Source organism: Rhinatrema bivittatum, chromosome 5 (genome assembly GCF_901001135.1).
Source record: "Rhinatrema bivittatum chromosome 5, aRhiBiv1.1, whole genome shotgun sequence".
Taxonomy (NCBI): Eukaryota; Metazoa; Chordata; class Amphibia; order Gymnophiona; family Rhinatrematidae; genus Rhinatrema; species Rhinatrema bivittatum.
The window spans coordinates 8,486,814-8,512,384 of NC_042619.1; the positions used below are offsets into that span (position 1 = coordinate 8,486,814).

At 46.5% G+C, this 25,571-nt stretch overlaps 2 protein-coding genes across 6 annotated transcripts in view; one reads left to right on the top strand and one right to left on the bottom strand.

The window, feature by feature from the left end:
• Positions 1-25,571, top strand: part of NUP98 (nucleoporin 98) — a 435,464-nt gene that overhangs the window by 73,569 nt on the left and 336,324 nt on the right. For 4 of the 5 annotated variants that reach the window (XM_029601960.1, XM_029601962.1, XM_029601964.1 and 1 more), the window contains exon 1: positions 18,777-18,926. The exons of the other annotated variant lie outside the window; for it this stretch is intronic. The gene's annotated coding sequence lies outside the window, so the exon portion shown is untranslated. Of the gene's footprint in view, positions 1-18,776; positions 18,927-25,571 lie in introns of those variants that run through there. 5 annotated transcript variants of the gene reach the window in all.
• Positions 753-15,164, bottom strand: LOC115091773 (transcription initiation factor TFIID subunit 10-like). Its single transcript, XM_029601979.1, has 5 exons — positions 14,898-15,164; positions 12,946-13,103; positions 3,708-3,772; positions 2,169-2,283; positions 753-1,227 (listed from the first exon to the last, which is right to left on the bottom strand). The coding sequence occupies exons 1-5, from the start codon at positions 15,115-15,117 to the stop codon at positions 1,138-1,140; spliced, it is 648 nt and encodes a 215-aa protein (XP_029457839.1). The 5' UTR covers positions 15,118-15,164; the 3' UTR covers positions 753-1,137.

The window sequence follows — 25,571 nt, forward strand, 5'->3', positions numbered from 1 at the left end:
AGCCCCAGTATGCGGTGACAATCCTAAAAAAGCAAACAGAATATTAGGAAAGGAATCAAGAATGAAACAAAGGATGTCCTAATACCTCTGAGTGCTCTACACCGAGCCCTTTCAGTTTTTGTCTGTCTCCACCTGCTGGAAAGGAGGCTCAACCCATGATCTGGACTGATCCGGGGACGTACAGGGAAAGCATTTAGAGACCTGCGTGCGATTCTGGTCACCGCTTCTCAAAAAGAAAAAAAAAAGTACACAGAGGAGCTCCACTATGAGGGAAGGCTAAAGAGGTCGGGGCTTTCAATGCATTTTCTGTTTCGCAGGCAATCCCACTTATAAAACTGCTGGCAGGTGAATCTTGGCTTTTGGGGAGTTGTTTTCCCGAGGATGATTACAGTATGAGAGGCTTCATTTACAATCTGAACACAATTTTGGAATGATTGGGCTTCTGACTCCTCACTTAACTGTTTTTAAGAAAAAAAAAAAAAAAGGAAGCAATTGTTAAAATATACAACAACGTTTAAGAAACATTTCTATACTTATATAGTGTATTTCTGCTTAGTTTTGGAATCTGCACTTGACCTTATTTGCCATATATTTGTGTGGCCTTGTGGTGACGAGGTCTTCTGGCTAATTCGGGGATAACTTCCTTAGTAGCTTGGGGGCCTCAGCGTCCCTACCAGAAACGGCAGTAAGTGAGGATCGGGCAGGTTGTAGCAGGCATGGCCGTTCCTAAGCTCATCAGACTTACAAAAGGCTCACAAACAACCAGGTTTATTTACAGAAAGACCCCATTTAAAGCAGGAGAGTTGCGCGCTCTGCCTCTCGTTCCCACGGCCTTTATTCTCCCGGTTCTAGAGTCCAAACCTTGTCTCCTTTCACCCCGTATAAGTTCACAGTTCTAGTCCGTTACCTCACACGTGACTTATATCTGCACAACAGTCCTGAAATTTAGGAGATCACAGAGGAGGGGGATGTAGGTCTGTCCTGGAGGAAGGGCAGGGACCTCAGCCTCAGCGACTCCTCTCCCTCCCCCTGAATCTGATCAGCAGGAGGAAAGCTGCAAAGCACGGGAGCCTGCCGATCCTGGATCCTCCGCAGCGTCTCTGCCGACGGCCTGACAGGTGGACCTGGCGCCAGGAGCTAGGTGAAATAATGAGGCTTCTTCACGTTGATGCCATACTCTGTCAGCGCCGGAGTCAGGTCCTCCATGGTCAGCGTGTACTTCTTGTCCTGGGGCAGTAAACAAGGCAAAACAGCATTTAGAAGGAGAAAACTCAGCCCAGTGCTCGTATAGCAAGACCCTTCCTCTGCAAAACGGTGTGTGCATGGGTGATGCTCAGCAAATCCTTATCTCCATGCAGCTCAAATGCCAGGCACTCTCTCTTAGCGTCATATAATGCACATATTTATCTATTTAATCAAACTGCTTAACTACCTATCTGGCAAGGGCTCAAAGAACCGTCCAATGCACATAAAAATCTACAGAACAAAGCAACGAATTCAACATAGAAACAGAATCTTCCAAAAGAATAATCCAAAAAAGGCCAATCTAGATGACCAACCTAAACAGACTAACAACGCACGCATTAAACACAACACAGTAACAGATCATAAATGCATAGAGTCTGCATACTTAACCAGATAAACTAACATGAATCTTAAGAACATGTGAACCACACACCCAACCATCTAAAATCAACGGGAATAAGAAAACATTCTCAGGCAATAAGCTGCAAATCGTGTCCTAGTCCCTGTTTCTGTGTACGTGTAAGAATAATTATCGTTCACTACACGAGGGAAGCAGGAAACTGAGGCAGATACAGGACGTCAGTTACACATCAGAGCAGCAGCACAATGAGACGGGAGCGTGTGTGTGTGCGCGATATTAAATGGATGCAGAAAGCATAGGAAGGTGTGTGGATGGATAAAGTCTTGGGGACATGGCGAACGTGTGTACAAATTTAATGCAAACAGACCAGGAGGAGAGTGCAGGCGTAGGCAGGTGATGTTTACTCAGAAGAGAATACGTACTTATGCATTTCTAAAATGTTTAGTCCGCACTCTCTGATACTCTAAGCAGATGAGCCCTGCGGTTTGCCTGACCTGAAAGCCAAGATTGTGGCAGATCCACTCCCCCTCCCCAGCTCCCCCTGGCCGCAGGAGGCCCTCACCTTGCTTTTATTGCGGGAGCTCCCGGAGGCCGTGCCCTTCATCTTGCAGTGCTGAAGGGCATCATTGGCGATGTCTGAAATAAACTTCTGGGCAGCCAGGGAAATCAGGCGAATTCTGCCAACGAGAGACCCCAGTTAGGAATAACAGGAGGCGGCCGGCACCATCCCCGCTGCTGGGCAGGTGGCGGCAGCAGCAGGGCTCACCCCAGAGCAGGTCCCACAAGGCCTCCTGCAAATAAGATCCCATACCCTCTGCATAGGTTCAACCCCGCACACACCGCGAGCACCAATCCCCACTCAGCTAAACGAGTCACTTTCAAATCAGCCTTAAAATATAAATTCACCCGAATACTGGGGGGGGGGGGGGGGGGGGGGGGGGAGAGAATTGTAGATGACATCACCTCCTCCCCCCAGACTTCCTTTCTGATTGGCCCACACCGGTTCTGATGTCATAAATGCTCCACCCTGCAGGAAGCAGTCTGAGTCCTGCCGCACGAGCTCCGTCACGAGGTGGCTGCTCTTGGGGACTCAGCTTCAGCAGGGTCATCGTTGCTGCAGCTCTGCTACGCCTGCTTAAGTTCTGGAGGGGGGCGTTGGTCCCTGCCGTCTCCCCCAGCTCAGCTGGGATCTGCTGCCACCGGCTTCATTCACAAGTACTTAGCAGGGCTGGAGGGGAAGGGCAGGCCTCTCCCATGCTATAAACCCTCCCGACTTATTTTACTTTTGTCATCGCAGTGAGAGCCTCGGGCTCCCTCCAGAAGTAAAAATCTGTCACCCCTGGTGCAAAGGCCGGGACTCTCTGCCCTGCAATCCCAGCCTTGGCCGACCCGAGCCAGACATGGAACCCAGGTTCCCCCACATGACCCAATGCAGCATTTCCTTCCTTAATGGAACAGAACACTCTGTGCTTGTAATTATTCTGTAAAAAGAAATTGTCTTAGTTTTGAGAATAAAATCTTTCAATAAAAGACAAAAGGCACAAATCAGCACTGAAGCAGTTATGTGTGTGTGTAACTCCTTGCCATAGAGACTTTAAATTAGAAATGGTCTAGAAGTAGAGCTTGTGCCAAAAAGAGTAAATAAGGAACACCTCCAAGGTGCAATAAATTTTATTGGGAGCCACCAAAAAAACAAATTCTGAAACATGCACAGGGAGAAAGGAGCTTCTCCAGCTCTGCCGTAGTCTCAGGGCTGTAATTTAACAGACTAAAGGATATTTTTCACTCTGTGAGCCTTTGCTATTACATTAAGGGACTTTTTGAAATCCATTCCTTATCTGTAGCTGGAGGCTTTGATTACAGACGTTGAAGAACTGATAAACAGGGCCCGGCTGTAAGGTAAGTAAGGCCTGCAGTGAGAGAGAAGGCAGCCTGAGCTGTTTGCTAGCAGAGGAGAGGACGGGGAATGGGCTTCCAAGTCACTCCGTGGCTGCCAAATGAATTTAGCAAGTTCTCTCTGTCCCCACACCTCACAGGGCTAGGAGATGCAGCAGGCCTGGAGCAGAAATCACAGGAAAGGAAAAGCACATGGGTCACTCACATGCGTGGGTCGGAGGCCTCGAAGCCCGCTCGGTTGAGGTAATAGCCGGTCACAGCGTCAGGAATCTGTACGAGGTATAGGAAAGCACAATTAGTACCAGGAGCAGTCTGTGTACCCTGCAGGCAGGAGCCCAGAGAACTAAAGCCCCTCCTGTTATTTGGGCAGCATCTCTAGCACTGCTTTCTCATCCTGAGATTCCCTTAGTGGGGAGGAGGAGGTGGAAAATAATTGGAGTCAGATGACAACCAACACTGGACCCTGACGTCTGGGGTACAGATATGCAGACATTTGGGGAAATCTTTTATGGGTTATCGTAATGCTTGGGGATAAGTTCGCGGTGTGGCAGGAGCTACCATAAGAAGCTTGCAGGGCAGACTGGATGGAGCATTCGGCCCTTTCCTGCTATGAAATTACTATGAAATGGTATCAGAGCAGAAAAAGACCTATGGGTCATCCAGTCTGCCCATCCACCCAACTAATTTACCTTTACAATTCCCATCACTCCCTCAGAAATCCCCTGTGTTTATCTCATAGTTTTTAAAATTCAGATATTGTTTGTTTCCATCACCTTCACAATAAGCAGCTTGCAAATGAGAAATTATTACTTACCTGGTAATTTCCTTTTCTTTTAGGACAGTCTGATGAATCCAGAACAAGTGGGTTATGCACCCACCCCCAGCAGATGCAAAGTGACGTCACAGTATATATATATTTACCTCTGCAGTGACATCAGCCCGCCAGTATTTCCTTCAAAAGCAACTCTGGACGAACTAGAAAAGAACAATTAAAAACAGATAACCATTTCAATGCTCGGTCAACAGGCAAAACCCAGCTCAGATAAGAATATAGGAAGAAAAGTCTATGGACTGGCCTAACGCTTGCCAGTAATCCCTGTAACAAGTAGTCACACAGGACCACCATACTAGAAACATTTGGCAGCCAAGGGAGGGAAGTTGGATTCATCTGACTGTCCTAAAGAAAAGGAAATTATCAGGTAAGTAGTAATTTCTCATTTCTTAGCGTCCAGTCAGATGAATCCAGGACCAGTGGGATGTATCCAAGCTTCTCCCGAATAGGGCGGGAGGCTGCCCGCGGTCCAGTCAAGCCGCACGTGGAAAGGCCGTGTCCTCCCGGGCCTGCACACCCAGATGATAATACCTGGAAAACGTTTCTAACGAAGACAACATCGCAGGTTGGCAAATGTCAACGGAGTCAACAATCTAACTCCGCCCATGACACTGCCTGAGTCCTAGAGGAATGAGCCCTAACCTGACTAGGTAACGGCTTCCCAGCATCAACGTATTGACCGTGACTACCTCCTTAATCCAGCGAGCTATTGTAGCCCACGAGGCTAGCTCTCCTTGTTTGTACCGCCATGAAGAACAAACAGGCGATCCGACTTCCGCAAAGGCTCAGTGACCTCCAGATATCGGAAGAGATGTCTCTTGACAGACCATATTCCCCCTACCTCTCTTTCTCTGGCCAGAGATGGCAGGGAGATGGACCGGTTCAACCGAAACTCAGTGACCATCTTCGCTAAAAAAGAAGGAACAGTACGGAGCTGTATCGCCCCCTGCAGTCACGCGGAGGAAGGGATCCCGGCAAGACCAGGCCTGCAGCTCGGAAACCCTCTGCGCAGAACACATTGCCGTAAGACCCACTGTTTTCAAGGTCAGTAACCGCAAGGTCAGGCTAAACGTAGGACCCGCTAAGAAATCCAAGACCAAATTTAGACTCCATAAGGGTGCTGGAAACCGCAAGGGAGGATGAAGATGTTTCACTCCTTTCAGGAAACGGGCCACATCAGGATGAGCCGACAAGGAACCACCATTCACCTGACCACTGAAACAGGCAAGAGCTGCTGCTTGTACCTTTAAGGAACTAAGGGCCAAACCTTTATTCAAGCCATCCTGCAAAAATTCCAAAATGAGCGGGATCTTGGTCGAATGAGGAAGAATTCATCGATCCTCACACCAGGCCTCAACGACTCACCAAACTCACACATAGGCCAAAGAAGTGGAGAACTTTCTAGCTCTAAGCAAAGTGGAAATCACTGCCACTGAGTACCCATGTTTCAGCAATCGAGCCCTCTCAAGAGCCTATCATAAGACAACATCGAGTCTGATCTTCATGAAGAACTGGACCCTGATCTAGCAGGTTCCTGTGTGCCAGACGAAGGGGAGAATCCCCCAGGAGCTGCCGCAAATCTGCATACCACAGCCTCCCGGGCCAATCAGGAGCAACCACCAGTGCCATCCCTCTGTGGTGCTCGATCCTTTGGACTAATCTGCCCAACATGGGCCATGGAGGAAAGGTGTACACCAAACTGTGCTTCGGCCACTCCTGCACTAGGGCATAGATTCCCAATGACTTTGGATCTCTTCTGTGACTGAAGAATTGCAGAACTTTCGCATTGTGAGAAGTCGCCAAGAGGTCTAGGAACAGGGGACCCCAGTGATCCAGAATCAGCTGAAATGCCTCATTTGATAGCGCCCATTCTCCTGGATCCAGACTTTCTCGGCTGAGAAAATCTGCTCTTACGTTGTCTTTTCCTGCGATGTGTGAGGCCGAGATCATCTGGAGATGCACTTCGGCCCATTCCATAAGTTGATCTATTTCCTGCGACACTTGTTGACTCTTTGTTCTTTCCTGCCATGTAAGCCATGGTCATTGTATTGTCTAACATTATCCAGACTGACCGACCCTGCAGTCTGTGCTGAACTGCAAACACGCCAACCGGACCACCTTGGCTTCCAGTCAATTGATGTTCCAGAGACTCTTCTGTATTCCAGTGTCCTTGCACCATCAACTCCTGAGTGAGTTCCCCAACCATGGAGGCTCGCATCTGTTGTCAGTACCAGCCAGTCTGATGGTACTAGGGAAATATCCTTCAGTATATGATCCACCTGCTGCCACCACTACAGCTGGGAGGAGACTTCCATTGGCAGGAGCTGCCGAATTGAATACTCCCGAGACTGTGGGTTCCACCGGGACAGTGGGGAGCACTGAAGAGGACACATATGTGCCCTCGCCCGTGGGACCTCTTCCAGGGTCACCGCCATTAAGCCAAGTACTTGCAGGTAGGATCATACGGTCGGGCGCAGAGAGCTCAATAACAGAAGGAGCTGTGTCACCAACTTCTGAATGCGCTTACAGCAGAAAAACCTTGCCCTGCCTCATGTTGAACCCAACTCCGAGATATTCCAACGACTGAGCAGGCTGAAGACTGCTCTTGGCCAGATTCACCACCCAGGTGAGCTCCTGCAACAGGGAGATCTCCTTGCGGGTCACTCTGTAGCTCTCTTTCCATGACTTAGCTACAATTAACCAGTCATCCAAATATGGATGTACGAGGATCCCATCTTTTCTCAATTCTGCCACCATTACCTTGGAAAAGGTCCTTGGGGCGGTGGCCAGACAAAGGGCAGGGCCAGAAACTGAAGGCGACCCAGAACTGCAAGCCATAGAAAGCGTTGATGCTCTAGTCGGATGGGAATATGAAGGGACGCCTCGGACAGATCCAAGGAGGTCAGAAACACCGACTGCACGGCCAATATTACCAAGCGCAGTCTTTCCATGGGACAAAGAGCCGTCCTTCTTAGGCAGAATGAAATAGATGGAGTATCGACCCTTATTTTCTCGAGACATGGGCATTAGAACAACAGCCCAGTTTCCACTGCCTGTGGTGAGTGGCAGGGAGACACCATGAACGCGTCCCGAGGATACTGTGAAACTTCAGCGCATATTCTTTTCTTACGGCTTCCGGGACCCAGCGATCCAATGTGATCTCGACCCACCTCTGATAGAAGAGGCGCACCCATCTCCTGTTCCCGAGGGCGGGGAGGGGCAGCAAACCTTCACTGGGGGGTCAGGAGGTTCCACTACCCGAGCCCATGCCCCTTCTTGGCTGTCGGGAATGAAAGGACTGAGACCTACCAAAAGGTTGAGTTCTCTGAAGGGTCGGTCCCCTATACGGACGAAAACGTCTGGATCCTCTAGTACGACCTCTCATGTTAAAAGAGCGTGGTGTCTGCTTCTTATCCTCTGCCAAACGAGGAACCGGAGATTCAGCCCCCTTACTGCCCAGTTTTTCCAACTTGCTCCTAAATAATAGCGAGCCTTTAAAGGGAAATTGGGTAAGGTTAGCCTTGGAAGTTGCATGGGCCGACCAATTTCTCAGCCATAACTGACGCCTGGCATAGAAACATAGAAATGACGGCAGAAGAAGACCGAATGGCCCATCCAGTCTGCCCAGCAAGCCTCACACATTTTTTCTCTCATTCTTATCTGTTTCTCTTAGCTCCTTGTTCTAGTCCCCTTCCACCCCCACCATTAATGTAGAGAGCAGTGATGGAGCTGCATCCAAGTGAAATATCTAGCTTGATTAGTTAGGGGTAGTAGGGGCAGTAACCGCCGCGATAAGCAAGCTACACCCATGCTTATTTGTTTTACCTAGACTATGTTGTACAGCCCTTGTTGGTTTTTTTTTCTTCTCCCATGCCGTTGAAGCAGAGAGCCATGCTGGATATGCATTGAAAGTGAAGTATCAGGCACATTTGGTTTGGGGTAGTAACCGCCATAACAAGCCAGCTATTCCCCGCTTTTTGAGTGCGAACCCTTTTTTTCTTCACCCCTGTCGTTGAAGCTATGCAGGATATGCGTGAGGCATCAGTTTTTTGGTTTTGTTTTTTTCCCCTGCCGTTGAAGCAGAGAGCTATGCTGGAAATGCGTGATGTATCAGTCTTTCTCCCATGCCGATGAAGCAGAGAACCATGCTGGATATGCATGGAAAGTGAAGTATCAGGCACATTTGGTTTGGGGTAGTAACCGCCATAACAAGCCAGCTACTCCCCGCTTTTTGAGTGCGAACCCTTTTTCTTCTCCCTTGCCGTTGTAGCAGAGAGCTCTGCTGGATGTGTGAAGTATCAGTTATTCTTCTCCCCTGTCATTGAAGCAGAGAGCTATGCTGTATATGCATTGAAAGTGAAGTATCAGGCATATTTGGTTTGGGGTAGTAACCGCCGTAACAAGCCAGCTACTCCCCTCTTTGTGAGTGCAAATCCTTTTTTCCATTACCTCTTGCTGTTGAAGCTTAGAGCGATGTAGGAGTCACAGTAAGCATGTGTATGTTTATTTAATAAGGGTATTGTGTCAATAGCCATCATTCTGGCGAGTCACCCACTCTTCATTGGCGGCCTCTTGACTTTATGGATCCGCAGTGTTTATCCCACGCCCCTTTGAAGTCTTTCACAGTTCTGGTCTTCACCACTTCCTCCGGAAGGGCATTCCAGGCATCCACCACCCTCTCCGTGAAGAAATACTTCCTGACATTGGTTCTGAATCTTCCTCCCTGGAGCCTCAAATCGTGACCCCTGGTTCTGCTGATTATTTTCCTACGGAAGAGGTTTGTCGTTGTTTTTGGATCATTAAAACCTTTCAAGTATCTGAAAGTCTGTATCATATCACCTCTGCTCCTCCTTTCCTCCAGGGTATACATATTTAGATTCTTCAATCTCTCCTCGTACGTCATCCGATGAAGATCCTCCACCTTCCTGGTCGCCCTTCTCTGTACCGCTTCCATCTTGTCTTTGTCTTTTTGTAGATACGGTCTCCAGAACTGAACACAGTACTCCAGGTGAGGCCTCACCAAGGACCTGTACAAGGGAATAATCACTTCCCTTTTCTTACTCGATATTCCTCTCTCTATGCAGCCCAGCATTCTTCTGGCTTTTGCTATCGCCTTGTCGCATTGTTTCGCTGTCTTCACATCATTAGACACTATCACCCCAAGGTCCCTCTTCTGCTCCGTGCACATCAGCCTTTCCCCCCCCATCGAGTACAGTTCATTCGGATTTCCACTCCCCATATGCATGACTTTGCACTTCTTGGCATTGAATCTCAGCTGCCATATCTTCGACCACTCTTCCAGTTTCCTTAGATCCCGTCTCATTCTCTCCACTCCTTCCGGCGTGTCCACTCTGTTGCAGATCTTAGTGTCATCCGCAAAAAGACAAACCTTACCTTCTATCCCGTCCGCAATGTCGCTCACAAAGATATTGAACAGGACCGGTCCCAACACCGATCCTTGCGGTACACCACTTAACACCGCTCTCTCTTCAGAGAAGGCTCCATTTACCATCACACATTGTCTTCTGTCCGTCAACCAAATTGCAATCCAGGTCACCACCTCGGCACTTACTCCCAAGCTTCTCGTTTTATTCACCAGTCTCCTGTGCGGAACCGTATCAAAAGCTTTGCTGAAATCCAAGTAGATGACATCTAGTGCTCTTCCTTGATCCAATTCCTTGGTTACCCAGTCAAAAAAGTCAATCAAATTTGTCTGACAGGATCTTCCCCTGGTGAATCCATGCTGCCTCTGGTCCATCAATTCTCCAGACTGTAGATAGTCCACTATTCTCTCTTTCAGCAGTGACTCCATTACTTTTCCCACCACCGAAGTGAGGCTAACCGGTCTGTAGTTGCCTGCCTCCTCCCTGTTCCCACTCTTGTGAAGCGGGACCACCACCGCTCTTCTCCAATCACTCGGCACCACTCCCGTTTCTAGGGATCTATTGAACAGGTCACACAGCGGACCCGCCAGAACATCTCTGAGCTCCCTCAATATCCTTGGATGAATCCCATCAGGCCCATGGCTTTGTCCACTTTCAGGTTCTTTAGTTCTTCCCACACATTTTCTACTGTAAAAGGATTTTCATCTATTCCCCTTCCCTCCAGTTTCTTGTTGTTTAGAGATGGTCCTTCTCCAGGGTCTTCTTTAGTGAACACAGAGCTGAAGTATTCGTTTAATATTTCTGCCATTTCTTCGTCTCTCTCCACACATTGATCATTACCACCTTTCAATTTCACTATACCACTTTGGACCTTTCTCTTTTCGCTGATGTATCTGAAAAATGTTTTGTCACCATTTTTTATCTCCTTGGCAATCCTCTCTTCTGCTTGACTCTTTGCCAGCTTGATTAATTTCTTTGTCTCCCTCAGTTGATACAAATATTCTTCTTTGTGCTCCTCCCTTTGGGATCCTTTATATTTCTTGAATGCTGTTCTTTTAGCTTTAATTTTGTCAGCCACCTCCTTTGAGAACCAGATAGGTTTCAGTTTTCTTTTGCTTTTCTTTACATTTCTAACATATAGAGCAGTTGCCTTGGTGATTGCTCCTTTTAGATTGGTCCACTGCTGATCCACATCTCTCTCTTTCTCCCATCCTTTAAGTTCTTCCTCCAGGTAGTTCCCCTGGCAGCTACTATGGAAGCTGTAAAGCGAACAAAATCACCGCCCGCGTCTGTCAAAAATGCAGCAGCTGGCTCCATAACTGCCTTGGACTTCACCCCAGAATCATCGACCTCCTGGGAGAGATGCAAACAACAATGAGCCACCAGGGAACAACAAGAAGCAATCTGCAAGGTCACTGCCACTGCATCAAATGCTTGCTTAAGGATAGTCTCAATCCTTATATCATGAGCATCCTTCAAGGCCCCATTTCCTTCCATGGGAATAGTGGCTCGCTTGCAGACTGCACAAACAAGTGAATCCACCTTCCATCTGCTGGAGACAGGGAATACTTGCAGGCTGATGTCACTGCAGGGGTATATATTCTGTGACCTCAGTTTGCTCTGTCTCCATCTGCTGGTGGACATAACCCACTTGTTCAGGGTTCATCTGACTGGATGCTAAGAAATTTAAATTTTGCAAAAAAAAAAAAGTTTTGGCTTGATTTGGATTTATAATATTGCATATCCTAACAATGAATTTTGCAATCCTTATTTCTCCATTAAAAAAAGACTCCTTTGTGACATGGACAAACATGTCCCATTATGATCACCAATAATTCACTGTAATAAACTCCACTTGACAATTCCCTGCCCCCTGGCATCCCAAGGACCATCCTCCTAAAATCTGAACCCTTTCCTTCCTCTCCCATTAGGAAAGGAATGAATAATGAATAAAATGGAGAATGTCAGAATACCTTTGTATCACTGCAGGGTGAGACCACACCTTGAGTGCTGTGTGCAATTTAGGTTGCCACATCTCAAAAAAGATATAGTTGCACTGGAGAAGATACAGATAAGGGAAATGGAACAAATCCCTTATGAGGAAAGACTAAAGAGGTTAGGGCTGTTTGGCTTGAAGAAGAGACGGCCGAGGGGTAATATGTTAGAGGTCTATAAAATGAGAGGACTAGAAGAGGTAAACAAGGAACAGTTGCTTACTCTTTCAGATAATACAAGGACTAGGGGCACTCCATGAAGTTAGCAAGTAGCACATTTAAAACAAATCAGAGAAAATTATTTTTCACTCAATGTACAATTAGGCTCTCAAATTCACTGCCAGAGGATGTAGTTAAGGTAGTTAGCATAGCTGGGTTTAAAAAAGGTTTAGACAAATCACTTATTAAGTAAGTAGACTTAACTAAGAAATGCCATACTGGGTCAGACTAAGGGTCAATCAAGCCCAGTATCCTGTTTCCAACAGTGGTGAATCCAAGTCACAAGTACCTGGCAGTCACCCAAACATTAGACAGATCACAGGCTACTATTGCTTATTAATTACCGTCATAGCAGTTTATGGATTTATCCTCTAGGAACTTATCCAAACCTTTTTTAAACCCAGGTACACTAACTGCTGTAATCATATCCTCTGGCAATGAATTCCAGAGCTTAACTAGGTGCTGAGTGAAAAAGAATTTTCTTCAATTTGTTTTAACCAGATAATAGAAGAACCAGAGTGCCCTCTGGTTCTTCTATTATCTGAGAGAAATAACTGATTTACATTAACTTGTTCAAGTCCTTTCATGATTTTGTAGACTTCTGTAATATCCCCCGTTCATCTCTTCTCCAATCTGAACAGCCATAACTTCTTTAGCCTTTCCTCATAGGACAAACATTCCATGCCCCTTATCATTTTGGTCGCCCTTCTCTGCACTTTCTCCAAAGCAGCTATAACCTTCTTCACCAGAACTGTACACAGTATTCAAGATGCAGTTTCACCATGGAGCGATACAGAGGCATTATGACATCCCTAAATTTGTAGAAATGCACTACTTATCCTTTGGATAAGCAACATAGAATCTAACTACCCTCTGAGATCCTGCTAGGCACTTGTGACTTGGATTGGCCACTGTTGGAAACAGGATGCTGGGTTTGATGGACCTATGTCTGACCCAGTATGACAATTTCTTATGTTCATTGACTGTTCCATCCCTGCCTAAAAAAATGCTTACCGTGGGTGTATAATCTTCCAGCTGCATCAGAAAATCCACCAGGGGTGTTGTGGAGATGACGGGTTTCACATCTCCATTTGCCACGCTGGGGGAAGCATAGACCCCATTGGACATGGATCCTTCGATAGGGATAGCAGCTGCCGTGGCACAAACAGGAGCTTAAGAAACACAGAAAAACATTCCTTTAAAGGGTCAAAGATTCAACTCCTCCTCTCCTTCATCCCTTAATGCAGTGTCCTATACAATCATATACTGTAAACCCATACTGGTTTCTCTGCTCTTGCAGCACATCCCCATGTACAGCTGCTTGTGTGAACCTCCCATGCTATCACTATCCCATATATGACATCCAGGTCTCCTCCTCCCAGTACAATAACTTCTTGGCACTCAAGTCCCTTCGGACCACTTTCTAATGTGGTGAGAAATGTTGTGAACCAACCAGAAAACAACTGAAGACTCTTTTCACCAATCAGAAAGCTGCCTACACCGCTGCAGTTTTCCTGCTGGTTATAATTATTACTTGGCTGTAAGAGTTTGCCAATTCTAGACTCCGGGCTTTCCACCTGGCTGCACCGTGTGCTTGGAACAGTCTTCCTGAACTGGTGTGTCATGCTCCCTCTCTTGCCATATTTAAATCCCATCTAAACACCCACCTTTTTAAAACCGCTTTTAAATTTTAGGCCTGATTGTCTGCTTTTAGTCTAAACTAACTTTCTTTTCTTTTTAACCATTGTCTTGCTTTATGAAATACCCCAAGTGTCTTGTCCTGTATGTTTGTCTTATTAGATTGTAAACTGTATGAGCAGGGACTCTCTTTTCTGTTTGTTTGTACAGTACTGTGTGTGCTGTGTAGCGCTATAGAAAATTTAAGAAATAGTAGGAGGAGAATTAAAGTGCTTTCTAGTTTCCTTATGCTGCAGTCTCATCTGAAACCTGGTATTTTTTACTTTTCATCAAATAAACTAGACCCCTGGAAGGAAGGCTCACCGAAAAAGAGAAAAAACCTAAAAGGAAGGGTAAAGAAAAAGACTACAGGTTCATGCCCCAGCCATGTGCTGGAGACAAAGAAATACTGAGCTACAGCAGGTGGCACCAGGACTTTCAAGCAGCGTCAGCGAGGCTTTTCTCTGTCTCCATCTGCTGGCAGGGATGAATAAACCAAGGAGTCTGGACTGATCCAAGTACATACAGGGAACTTGATATTTTATTTTTCATCAAGTAAAGTCCACAAATCTAATTGTTAGCACTATGCAGGCCTCTTGATTGTCCAAACTAAATTAAATAAAATAGTTTTGTGTAACTGTAATAACATTGCACCAAGACACAATGTATACAAAGAATACCTTATAAGTATACCCTGTTAATCCATCTGTGACCTCATTCCTCAGCAGAAAGTAAGCAAGGTACCTTCTTGTGTTTTGCAAGATTTGAGCAGTGTTATTTTCAAAGTTGCATATTAAGCGTTTTAGATTCATGGGTGCTGCCAATCAGCTGTATGCACATTCGGCAGGGAGGATGGGGGAGAGAGCGGGCAGTGCCATGCTTACAAGAGCCGCACTCCCACACGTGGACTTTCAGTGGGAGTCCGTCTACTATATTTAACTATTGTTAAACCCAAAAACTTGTAAGGATGATGATAAAGGCTTATATTAGGTAGAAGATGTGGAGCAGCAGCAGCAACACATCCAGGACAGGTACTGCCAGCTTCGCGCCCACGGTCTGTATGAAAGTCGCACTCTGATCTCCGCGGCTTAGAAAACGCAATGCAATGCAAAGCAACCTTTCGTTAGAGGAAGCAGAGATCACGCCGGTAGCGAAGGCTGTGCAGGCCGCGATACCTGTGATCAAGGTAGAATGCTGCACCCCCAAGAGGCGCCGCCACGTCCGAAGCGGAAATCTCTTATCTAACTTAAACCTACAGCTTATTGGAATAAAGGGAGCCGCGCTCTCACCGCTAGCTCTCCGGTCTCCCACTTCTCTGCCAGACGGAAGACCCGCCGCCGGGGTTCCGCTCCCAGCCCCGGCCGCTCCACCGCTGGGGGTGCCGGGGATGGCGGAGGCCGGGGCCCCCGCCGGGCTGGGCTTGTTCTCCGCGCCGGAGGCCGGCACCGACATGGGAGGCGCGGGTGCCGGGTTCTGCGGCTCCGCGCTACTGCTGTTGCTGCTGCTCATGGCGGCTCCCGTCGCCTCTCTGCGGAGGACCGTCGCGCGCCTCTTGCGTCACCAAACCGCGAGATTCCGTACGTCGCGCGCCTCTTGCGTCACCAACCCGCGGGATTCCGTACGTCGCGCGCCTCTTGCGTCACCAACCCGCGGGGTCCGGGCAGTCGCGCGGTTATTGCGTCACCAACCCTCCACCAGAGATCCAGGTCGACGCATACCTTTGCGTCACTACAGTAGTTGGGAGATTACAGAAGCCTGAATCACTGTTGCAAAGGTGTAAAAAGGGCGCAGTTGGAAGAAAACTTATATTGTTCCTGATTGCATTTGGACTTCAGTGCTAAGCTTGTAGTCTAGGATGAAGCCTAGATTACAGACTTGATGGCTGAAGTGCCTTCCAGGATTATTTTTGAGTACATACGGCTGAAGTCAGTTTTTCCAGTCCATTGTACTTCTGTTTTTTGAGGGTTAAGTTTCAGTTTGTTGTGATGTAGCCAGTCAGAGATAATTTTAAGGCATATTTTCAGGTTGGAGACTATTAGGTACAGATCAAAGCCTAGAGTAGGGGTGAGCAATTCTGGTCCTAGGGCTGCAAACCCATTCGGTTTTCAGGATATTGTTAATGAATATACATAAAATATTAGGGATATCTTGAAAATCGGAATGGTTTCCAGCCCTCGAGGACTGGAATTGCCCACCCCTGGCCTAGAGGACATAGCTGTTGGATATTGTCTCCATATGTGTGGTAAGGAATTTTGAATTCTCTGAGTAGCCTGCCCAGTGGGGGGCACACAGATGTTAAATAGACCCTGCAGATGAAAGGATGTGGATGGAAAAACACTTTTTCAAGGGAAATAGTCTAAGTTAGGTCAGGGAGGAAGGATTAGAATCATGATAGGACTGGGCCCAAGAGGCTAGGTCACTGGGCGGATGAGGATAGTATAATATATGGTGTCAAAAACTGCTAAGAAGACCAGGAGTATGCTAATTTTAATACAGGATGCTGGGCTTGATGGACCCTTCGTCTGACCCAGTATAGCATGTTCTTATGTTGGCTCACAAGGAGTGGATCATTGCAAAACTTTGTACCAGAAAGTAGACAAGCAGTGGAGTTTTGGAGTAGCTGCAGTTTTGCCTATGAGATCCAGGTGGAAGCTTTCTATGATAAGTAATAAGAACACTAGCAATACATTTGAGATGAGATAGTATCCAACACATCCTGAGTTTGATTAGGGGCATTCCTGACATGCTATGTGCAAAACAAATCCACATGAAGCCATTAACCTGAGAAGAACCAGGGGGGTTTCCTGCATGTGGGTTTTTTGTTTTCATCAAGATAATATCCCTATTTATTCCTCAAGTTCCATGGATCTTTTCACTCCCATCCTTGGAGAAACTCCAACAATTGAATATCTTTCTGGCCATCTGTTTTGGAAATACAATTAGGGAGGAGTACCAGAGAGGGTTAACAGTGCCTGGATGTGGTTGGCACAGCCGGTTTCTCTAAGATGGATACAAACTTCAAACCCTTTCTGCAGGAAAGGAAACAGTAGAAACTCCAGGGGGGAAGACTTAGAACCTATATCAGGAAACATTTCTTCACGGAGAGGGTGGTGGGTGCCTGGAATGCTCTCCCAGAAGAGGTGGCGAAGACAACATTTAAAAGAGCATGTGACAAGCACTACTGATCCCTAAAGGCATAAAGAAAGGGATGGTGTAACATTTCTGCAGAGCGGTAGTCACTTCCTTAACAGAACGCATGGGGGTAACCTGCACGGAGCAGCAGTTACCAACTTAACTGAATGCATAGGGGTAACTGTACAGAGCAGCAGTTACTACCATAAGCAAATGGCTCGGCAGACAGGATGGACCATCTGGTCTGTATCTGCAGTCATTAATATGCTAACTATGTAAAAGATTTTAATAAATAATAAATAGATGGAAGAAAGGTTTGATTATTAGCATAACTCCTATTTCAAACTATGCAAAATTGACACATATGAATGTTAACCATGGGATACCAGCATTAATTTCCAGAAGCCAAACAGTAATAACTTTAACTATCAAAAAAAGGACCAGTAACATAGTAAATGATAGCGGATAAAGACCAAATAGTCCATCCAGTCTGCCCTGCAAGTTAGGTGCCACTCTGTACATGTTACCCTCATGCCTTCTGTTAAGGGGGTATGAGCTAGGGCTCACTAGTGTTGCTATTACAGATGGTATATACAATATAGAAGTAGAATTGTATTCCTTTATTATATTAAAATGTTTAGAAATCTCTAGCTGTAGCAGGCCGAGTTGCTAAAACCTAACCAACCCCCCTTCTTGCTGAGAAACACTACCTACACAGCATAATACACTGTGCTAAGGCTGGCACATATAGTTACAAACAAGGAAAGGAATGTGTAAGGATGTATCTCCTCCCACAATCCTCCCTGCAACTGATTCTAGCAAAGAGATTCTCATAGCTGAACAAAACTAACAAGAGAAATAAGACTTTCTCATAGCATTAAAACTAACAAGAAAAATAGCCATTTAAGAACAGCAGGTAGGCAGATATGAAAAAGACACAGAAACAATATGTTAAAACTGAAAGTTGAAACCTGGCATTAGAATATGTTGGTTAAGCAAAAGAAGGAAAAAGAAAAGTTTGAGATGCATGAGAGAATGCCTGAAGAAGAGGTAACACTGAAATGAAGGCATTGGATAGGCTGAGTATCTTGAGATGGGGAGGAGTAAAAGGATAAGCGAATGTACAATGGTAAGTTGTTTTTGCTTTGTGGGCGTGCCTGCTTATGACACCCGTACTTGCAAGTTCGTAAAATAAAGAACAGAAATTGTTTCACCAACTCTTTGTGTTCACTATATAATTTTCTAAGAAGTTGCAGTACCGCTTGTAACAGGGGGTAACTGCTGCTCTGTGCATTTTAACTCCACGCCTTCTGTTTAGGGGCGTAACTGCTGCCGTTTTATTCTCTTGCAGGAATATTAACAAGCCCCACAGCACGGACACAACTGGTACTGAGAAATGCGAAATGGAAAACAGAACAAGCTGGGCTCCTGCAGATCTCTGCAGAGAAATCAGCGGCTTGTCGAGTCCCTCGCCTCCATCGCACATGCAGAACACAGACAGAGCCTCAGCAAATATCTAACCCCCAAATTTGAAACAGAAAAGTGCAAACTAAGACTGAGCTGTAAAGCCCGAGAAGCCCAACTCCAGGTGCAATGAAGAAATAGAAAGACACATGCAGTTCCTCCTGTGCTGTGCAAAACACAAATAGATCAGAGCTGATGTTTCCCAAAGCCGAGAGAGAGAATCCAAGATTCCCCAGGCAGACCGGGTAAGCTGAGCGGAGAGAACACTAAGCAGCGCGTGCTCCGCGTTATTTCTCTTCGGCACTGCCTTTTACCGGGCAGGGCCAGTCTGACTCATCCGGGGTTTCCCTAGACACAGACCTTGCTAGCGCTGGAACACATTGGTGATGCCAATAAAGTTTCTTGCATTTTCGACCCTAAGTGGGACTGAGGCCTTTCCTCTCCCAATTCACCCCGCCCCAGGAGGCGGGGCCTAGGTCACTATGCTCTCGAACGCCCACTTTCAAATTGGAACCAATCGCCACTGGCAGAGTAGTGGGGCGGGGCTTGTCCTGGCGACAGCCGATCTGTCCAATAGCAGGCGGCCGCAGCGGGAAAGGAAGAACGTCACGGGGCTCTCTGACGTTGGCGGCGTGCGGTCGGTCGGTGGGTGACGCAGTTTCCTCCGGTGAGCGCGCGGGCCGGCGAACAGCTCGGAACTGGCGGGGGTCCCGTCGTGCGAGGTGAGTGGAGCGGGTCGGGCCCGGTTCCTCCTCCGGGGGCTCGGTCGCACGCCGCCCTCCGGTTAGCGCTGGCGGCGGAGTGCAGGCCCGTCCCGGCGGGAAGTTTGGGCCTCTCCGCCTGTGCTCTGGTGCTGCCCCGGCTGCTGAGAAGCCGCCCAGCGCTGCCCCCTTCTGCCCGGCGCAGGCGGTGGGTAGCGGCTGGCTCTTCTCAGGCAGACATCGTATTTTATCCCGCAATGCTTCAGACGGAGTTGTTGTTTGTTGTAAGGAATTGCCGGCCTGCCGTGCTTACCTATCCCAAGTAAGGAAACAGCTCTAGCAGGGGCAGCGGAGGGCCTGCTTGATGTGGGGGTGGGGCAAGCAACCGGTTCTTGCCTCCCCAGGCCCCCCCCCCCCCCACCCGCTTTGGTTCATTCTTGCGTGCTCGCTATAAATCATATGGGGGGGAGGGGGTAACTATTCACATGGGAGGTCCCTGAGCTATTTAATAGTTTGGTGCTAGAAAATCAAAGGTAGTGGTAAAGGGAAAACAATGGCAACATCTGGAAAACTATGTACAGCAATTCTCAAAGTAGGGGGAAATAGTCCCGGATCTAGAAGCTGCTTTGGATGTAATGGCTGTTATGGAGACGTGGTACACAGAAAACCACAACTGGAGTACAGTTATACTAAGCTACAATCTATTCAGGAGTGGCACTATATAAAAAAAATATTTAAGCAATTGAATAACCTGATTTGCAAAGTTAATAAGGAGGCATTGTGTGTTAATATTGTGCTAAACTATCTTTATTTCCTCTGATCCCAGTTCAATAGTCCTTGTTAATTGTAACTGCTTTCTTTGACAGTTATTTCTGTTTTTGATGTATTTATTGCACCCCTGTTTATTTGTAAACCAGCATGATGTGATCATTTCATGAATGCCGGTATATAAAAACCTTAAATAAAAATATGCAGAGAAGGAATGGAGCATCTATTTATATTGCTGTAACATGTACAGACCTTCTTTGCAGACAGAAGAAATGGATAGAGATTTAATAGAGGATATTCATTAACTTGCAATGAAAGGGGTGAGGTGCTGTTAGGCAGATTTCAGTCTGCCAGATGTTGGTTGGGACATCTTGACTGCAGTGTCTTCTAGAAGAGAGATCATAGATTTGCTGCTGGGAGAACTGTTTCATGAATCTGTAACTGAACCCACATATGAGAAGATGGTGCTGGACCTGGTGCTTATACTTCCTGATGTTGTGGGTGATTATCTGGGACCCAATGAACAACAGACAGTTTAGTATTATAGTGCAGGAGATGAATGTGCCTTCAAAGGTGACGGTCTTAGACCAACTTAAAATGGGGGAGTACCTCAAGGAGTTGTCAGCTGGATGGGAAAATGCATGGGAAGTAGAGCAGTGGGCAAAACTAAAAGGAGATATAAAGGCAACTAAACTTTATTAGGAAAGTAAATAAAGGATAGAGGGGAAAAAGACGCTGCTATGAATTTTTTTTTTTTTTTTTTAAGAATTAGCTGCAAAAAGAGGCCTAGTATTCATTAATTACAAGAGATTACAGAAAGGAAAACAGGCAACATCTGGGAAAGTAGTCAGGAATGCAAAGATGCAATTGGAAGAAAAACATTAAATAAGATAAAAAGTGCAAAAGTGGTATTGTGAGACTCAGGTGAAGAGGTGGAATATTTATAGGTTAAAGAGGGAAAGAAAGTGGAATTGCTTAACAAGTACTTGTTTGGTCTTCACTGTAGAAGTAGCAGGACCACTTAAAATAACCACAAATAAGAATGGAAATGCAATCAATGTTCAGAAAAGATGTTTAGCGAGGAGTTAACCACACTAAAAGCAGAGTGATGGTGTTGGGGTTCATCCGAGGGTATAAAGGGAATTTAGAGATGTCCTGGCATCCCTAAAGCTTCTTTAGAGTTGGGAGTAGTTCTGGAGGACTGGGGCCAAGTGGATGTGGTTTGCATTCACAAGTGGAAGTGAGGAGGCTGGGAGCTACAGGCCACTTAGTCTGACTTCTGTGGTGAGCAAATTACTGGAATCACTGCTGATAGAGGATAGTGCTGGATTACATGATCCAAGGCAGCATTTTTTATTTTTATTTTTTTTTTACCAAGGTAGGTCTGATCATGTAACTCTGATCATCTTCTCTTATTGGGTGACTAGAGTGTACTTAGCTTTCAGTAAAGCCTTTGACACAATGATTTATAAATAGTGCTCTTGGCATGAGCCCTACCATAACAGGGTTAGAAACTGGCTGCGTGGTAAGCAAAAAAGGTAATGGCAAATGGAGTCCCCTCTGAGGAGAGGAGCGTTATTAGCAGAGTGCGTTAGAGATTTGTCCTCCAACCACTGGTTCTTCAACATTTTTGTGAACGGCATTGCGGAAGGATTTTGAACCAAGTTTTATCTTTTTGCTAATGGTACCAAAATGAGGAATGGTCTAGGAGGTTCTGGTGGCTTTAAGATTTAATTATAAAGAAATGCAGTGTGTTTCATTTAGGTTGCAAAAACCCCAAGGGAGAGGTCCAATATTGGAGGTGAAATTCTTGTAAGCATGGAAGTGGCCTCTGGGGGTGATTTTAGATGCTTTTGGGGATGTTCAAAATTTCTCTGAGCTGTTCATATCTCTTCAAGCCCCATGCTGCATAACTGGATTTTTCCAATAATCCCAAAAGTCTCTTGGTAATTATGCAGTAACATAGAAGTGAATACAGTAAAGGACCAGATGTCCCATCCGTTCTGCCCAGCAACCTGCTTCTGGTAATATCTGCTGCTCCATGCAGAATACCCCAAGCCTTCTGAAAAGGGTAGTAATATTTTCAGTCACAACTTAGCAACTGTCAAACCCATAACACATTACTGTAGGAACATTTTTACAGGGTGAGGCACTTTCTTGATAATTCAGACAATGCTGCTTGATGTTCTTTGTTTTGAGACCTTGGGACTTGGCTGTAGAAGCCATCCTGTGCTTCTTGCCTTGCGTCTGCTTGTCAGTTCCCCAGACCGTAAAAGACAGGGCCTGTGTTGGTTGTCTGTGTCCAGTCCTGCCCCCTCCTCCCCATGCTGTCGTAGCAGGGAGCAGTGTTGCAGTTGTGTCAAAAGCATGAAGGCTATTGATTGAAGATAGTAAATCCCATGCTGCCCGTGCAGATTAACCCCATTTTATCCTGCCCAAGAAAGAGGGCTCGTTTTCACCCATCCTGGATCTCAAAAGCGTCAACAGTCATCTGCGGATATTGCACATCCGCATGGAACTCTCCGCTCTGTCTTAATGGCAGTGTAATTAGGAGAATTCTTAACCTCCCTGGACCTCTCCGATGCCTACCTTCATATTCCAGTCCATCAAGACCACCAGCGTTTCATGCGTTTTGCGGTACTTGGCCACCATTACCAGTTCCAGGCGTTACCCTTCAGTCTGGCAACCGCCCCCAGAACTTTCTCCAAAATTATGGTGGTCGTGGCGGTAGCACTGAGGAAAGGAGGGATCCTGGTGCACCCCTGCTTGGATGACTGGCAGATCCGGGCGAAGTCAGTGGAGGAGAGCCTCCAGGTGACCAGCAGGGTCAGGTCTCTCCTACGGGAACTCGGTTGGGTCATGGACATGGGAAAAGAGCAGCCTCAACCCTCCCAGTCCTTAGAGTACCTGGGGGCCCGATTTTTGACACCAAGCAGAACAAGTTCTTTCTCCCTCCCTCAAGGATGAGGAAACTGATGGACCAAGTACGCCGGTTGACAACCACAATGTTGCCCCAACGTGTGGGACTATCTTCAGGTCCTCTGCCTCATGGTATCAACACTAGAAGTAGAACCGTGGGTGAGGGCTCACATGCGGTCTCCAACGTTTCTTACTCTCAAACTGGAACCCACTGTTCCAAGACTACTCGATTCGCCTCCACTTACCAACGGAGGTATGCTCTCGGCTCCTGTGGAGGGTATAGGAAATCCACCTATGCAAGGGTGTAAGCATATCCCCACTAAGCTGGATCGTCCTCACGACAGACGGGGAGCCCACTGTCAGGAGTTGACAGCCCAGGGACAATGGACCAAAGAAGAGGTGAACTGGAACATAAACCGCCTGGAAGCTCGAGTGGTCAGAAGAGCATGCCTGCAGTTCAGCCACAGGCTCCAGGGGCAAATGATCCGGGTGATGTCAAACAACGCAACAACGGTTGCTTACATCAATTGCCAGGGAGGAACCAAGAGCCGTCGGGTGTCTCTGGAAATAGACCCCCTTATGGAATGGGCGGAGTTAAAACTACAAGGGAGCTCGGCCTCCCACATCGCAAGAAAGGGCAATGTCGCAGCAGACTTCTTCAGCAGGGAAAGGAGAATGGACGCTGACAACCAAAGGCTTCCAGCTTCTAGTAAATCGCTGGGGCCTCCCAGCCATGGATTTACTGGCCACATTGCATGCACACTGTGAAGGTCCCCTGGTTCTTCAGTCGCAGACGAGATCAGCACTCCCAAGGGATCGATGACCTGGCCAGAGGAGGACTTGCTGTTCTCCTTCCACCCCCCCCCCCCCCCAATGCCCTCTACTGGACAAAATCATCCGCAAGCTAGAACAGCAGAGAGGTTTAATCCTCCTAGTGGCCCCGGATTGTCCGAGATGCCCTGAGTCCATCTGGCTACATGCTAGGAAATGGAGAAACTACTTACCTGATAATCTCGTTTTCCATAGTGTAGACAGATGAACTCGGCATCCTGCCCACGGCTGCCCAAGGACGGTGCCAATGAATGACGCATGAGGCAAACCTAGATTCTATTATTTGTTTTACTGATTTTCCAAATTCATAACAATAATTAAAAATAACATGAAAAAACATAGAATAAACAGAGCTGACATAATAAGAATAATACCTTAAAGCATATAACTTCCATCACATTTGTTCATAATCAGCTCTAAAACTTACTTTATATAATCAATAGTAATGTAGTACTAACACTAAAAGCTCTATCAGTGCAGCTGAGGACATGTAGCATATGATTTCCTGCTGAACTGGTGAATGTAAGGGTAGAGAGGGAAAGACTCTTACCTTTCCCTTATGTTTTGGCGGCATTGTCAGGGAAAAAAACGCAATTGCCAAGACACGCTGGAAACACCCGCGACCACAGCCTCAGTCTATGCCGCCATCTTGCCTCTCTTTTTGAGAGGCTTTAAGATAAACTAATGGGGAGTCATAATCCAAGTAAATACCAAAGAAAAAGCTTAACAGAATTTCCTGCACTGTATATATTCTTAGTTAGATAATGGGGACGAAGTGACTATTTTCCTTTGCTCAATAAAACTTTTCAGATGTTCAGACATGAAAATACAAAAATTTCCTGATTCTTTTTTTACCAAACATTTACACGGAAACCTCAGTGTAAATGAATAACCCAGAGAAATAACCTCTTGGCGAAGAGCCAGAAACTCCTTTCTCCGCAACTGGGGTAGTTAAGGAAAGATCCGGGAAAATCTTAACAGGTTTATCATGAAATAAAACGGGATACTTTGAAAAATATTTCTTCATTACCTTATTCAGGTTTGAGTAACTTATAAAGGAAACTAATAGTGTGCCCCAATCTATCACTTGATCAGAATTTTCTAAAAATTCTGTCAGGTTTCCCTGAAAAGGTTATTCAGGTGTACAATGTGACAAGGCGAAAGCTAAAGCCAGAAGAATGCTGGGCTGCATAGAGAGAGAGGGATATCTAGTAAGAAAAGGGAAGTGATAATCCCCTTGTACAGGTCCTTGGTGAGGCCTCACCTGGAGTACTGTATTCAGTTCTGGAGACCTTATCTCAAAAGGGACAGACAGAGGATGGAGGAGGTCCAGCGAAGGGCGACCAAAAGGGTGAATGGTCTTCATTGAATGCCTTATGAGGAGAGATTGAAGAATCTAAATATGTACACCCTGGAGGAAAGGAGGAGCAGGGGTGATATGATACAGACTTTCAGCTACTTGAAAGGTTTTAATGATCCAAAGACAACAACAAACCTTTTCCGTCGGAAAAAAATCAGCAGAACCAGGGGTCACGATTTGAAGCTCCAGGGAGGAAGACTCAGAACCAATGTTGGGAAGTATTTCTTCACGGAGAGGGTGGTGGATGCCTGGAATGCCCTTCCGGAGGAAGTGGTGAAGACCAGATCTGTGATGGACTTCAAAGGGGCGTGGGATAAACACACTGGATCCATAAAGTCTAGAGGACGTGCAAGAAGAGCGGGTGGCTCGAGGGGATGACGGCTACTGCCTGGAGATAATACCCTTATTCAATTAACACACACATGGTTAATGCAACTGCAACATTGCTCTAAGCTTCAACGGCAAGAGGAAACGTGGAAAAAGATTTGTATTCACAAAAAAGTGGGGAGTAGCTGGCTTGTTACGGCAGTTACTACCCCAAACCAAATAAACCTGATACTTCACTTTCAATGCATATCCAGCATAGCTCTCTGCTTCAACGGCAGGGGAGAAAGACCGATACTTCACACACATCCAACATAGCTCTCTGCTTCTACGGCAGGGGGAATGAAGAAAAGCGGATCTATATACAGACAACCAACAAGGTCTGGGTAAACAAATAAGCATGGGTGTAGCTTGCTTATTGTGGCGGTTACTACCCCTAACTAATTAAGCTAGATAGTTCACTT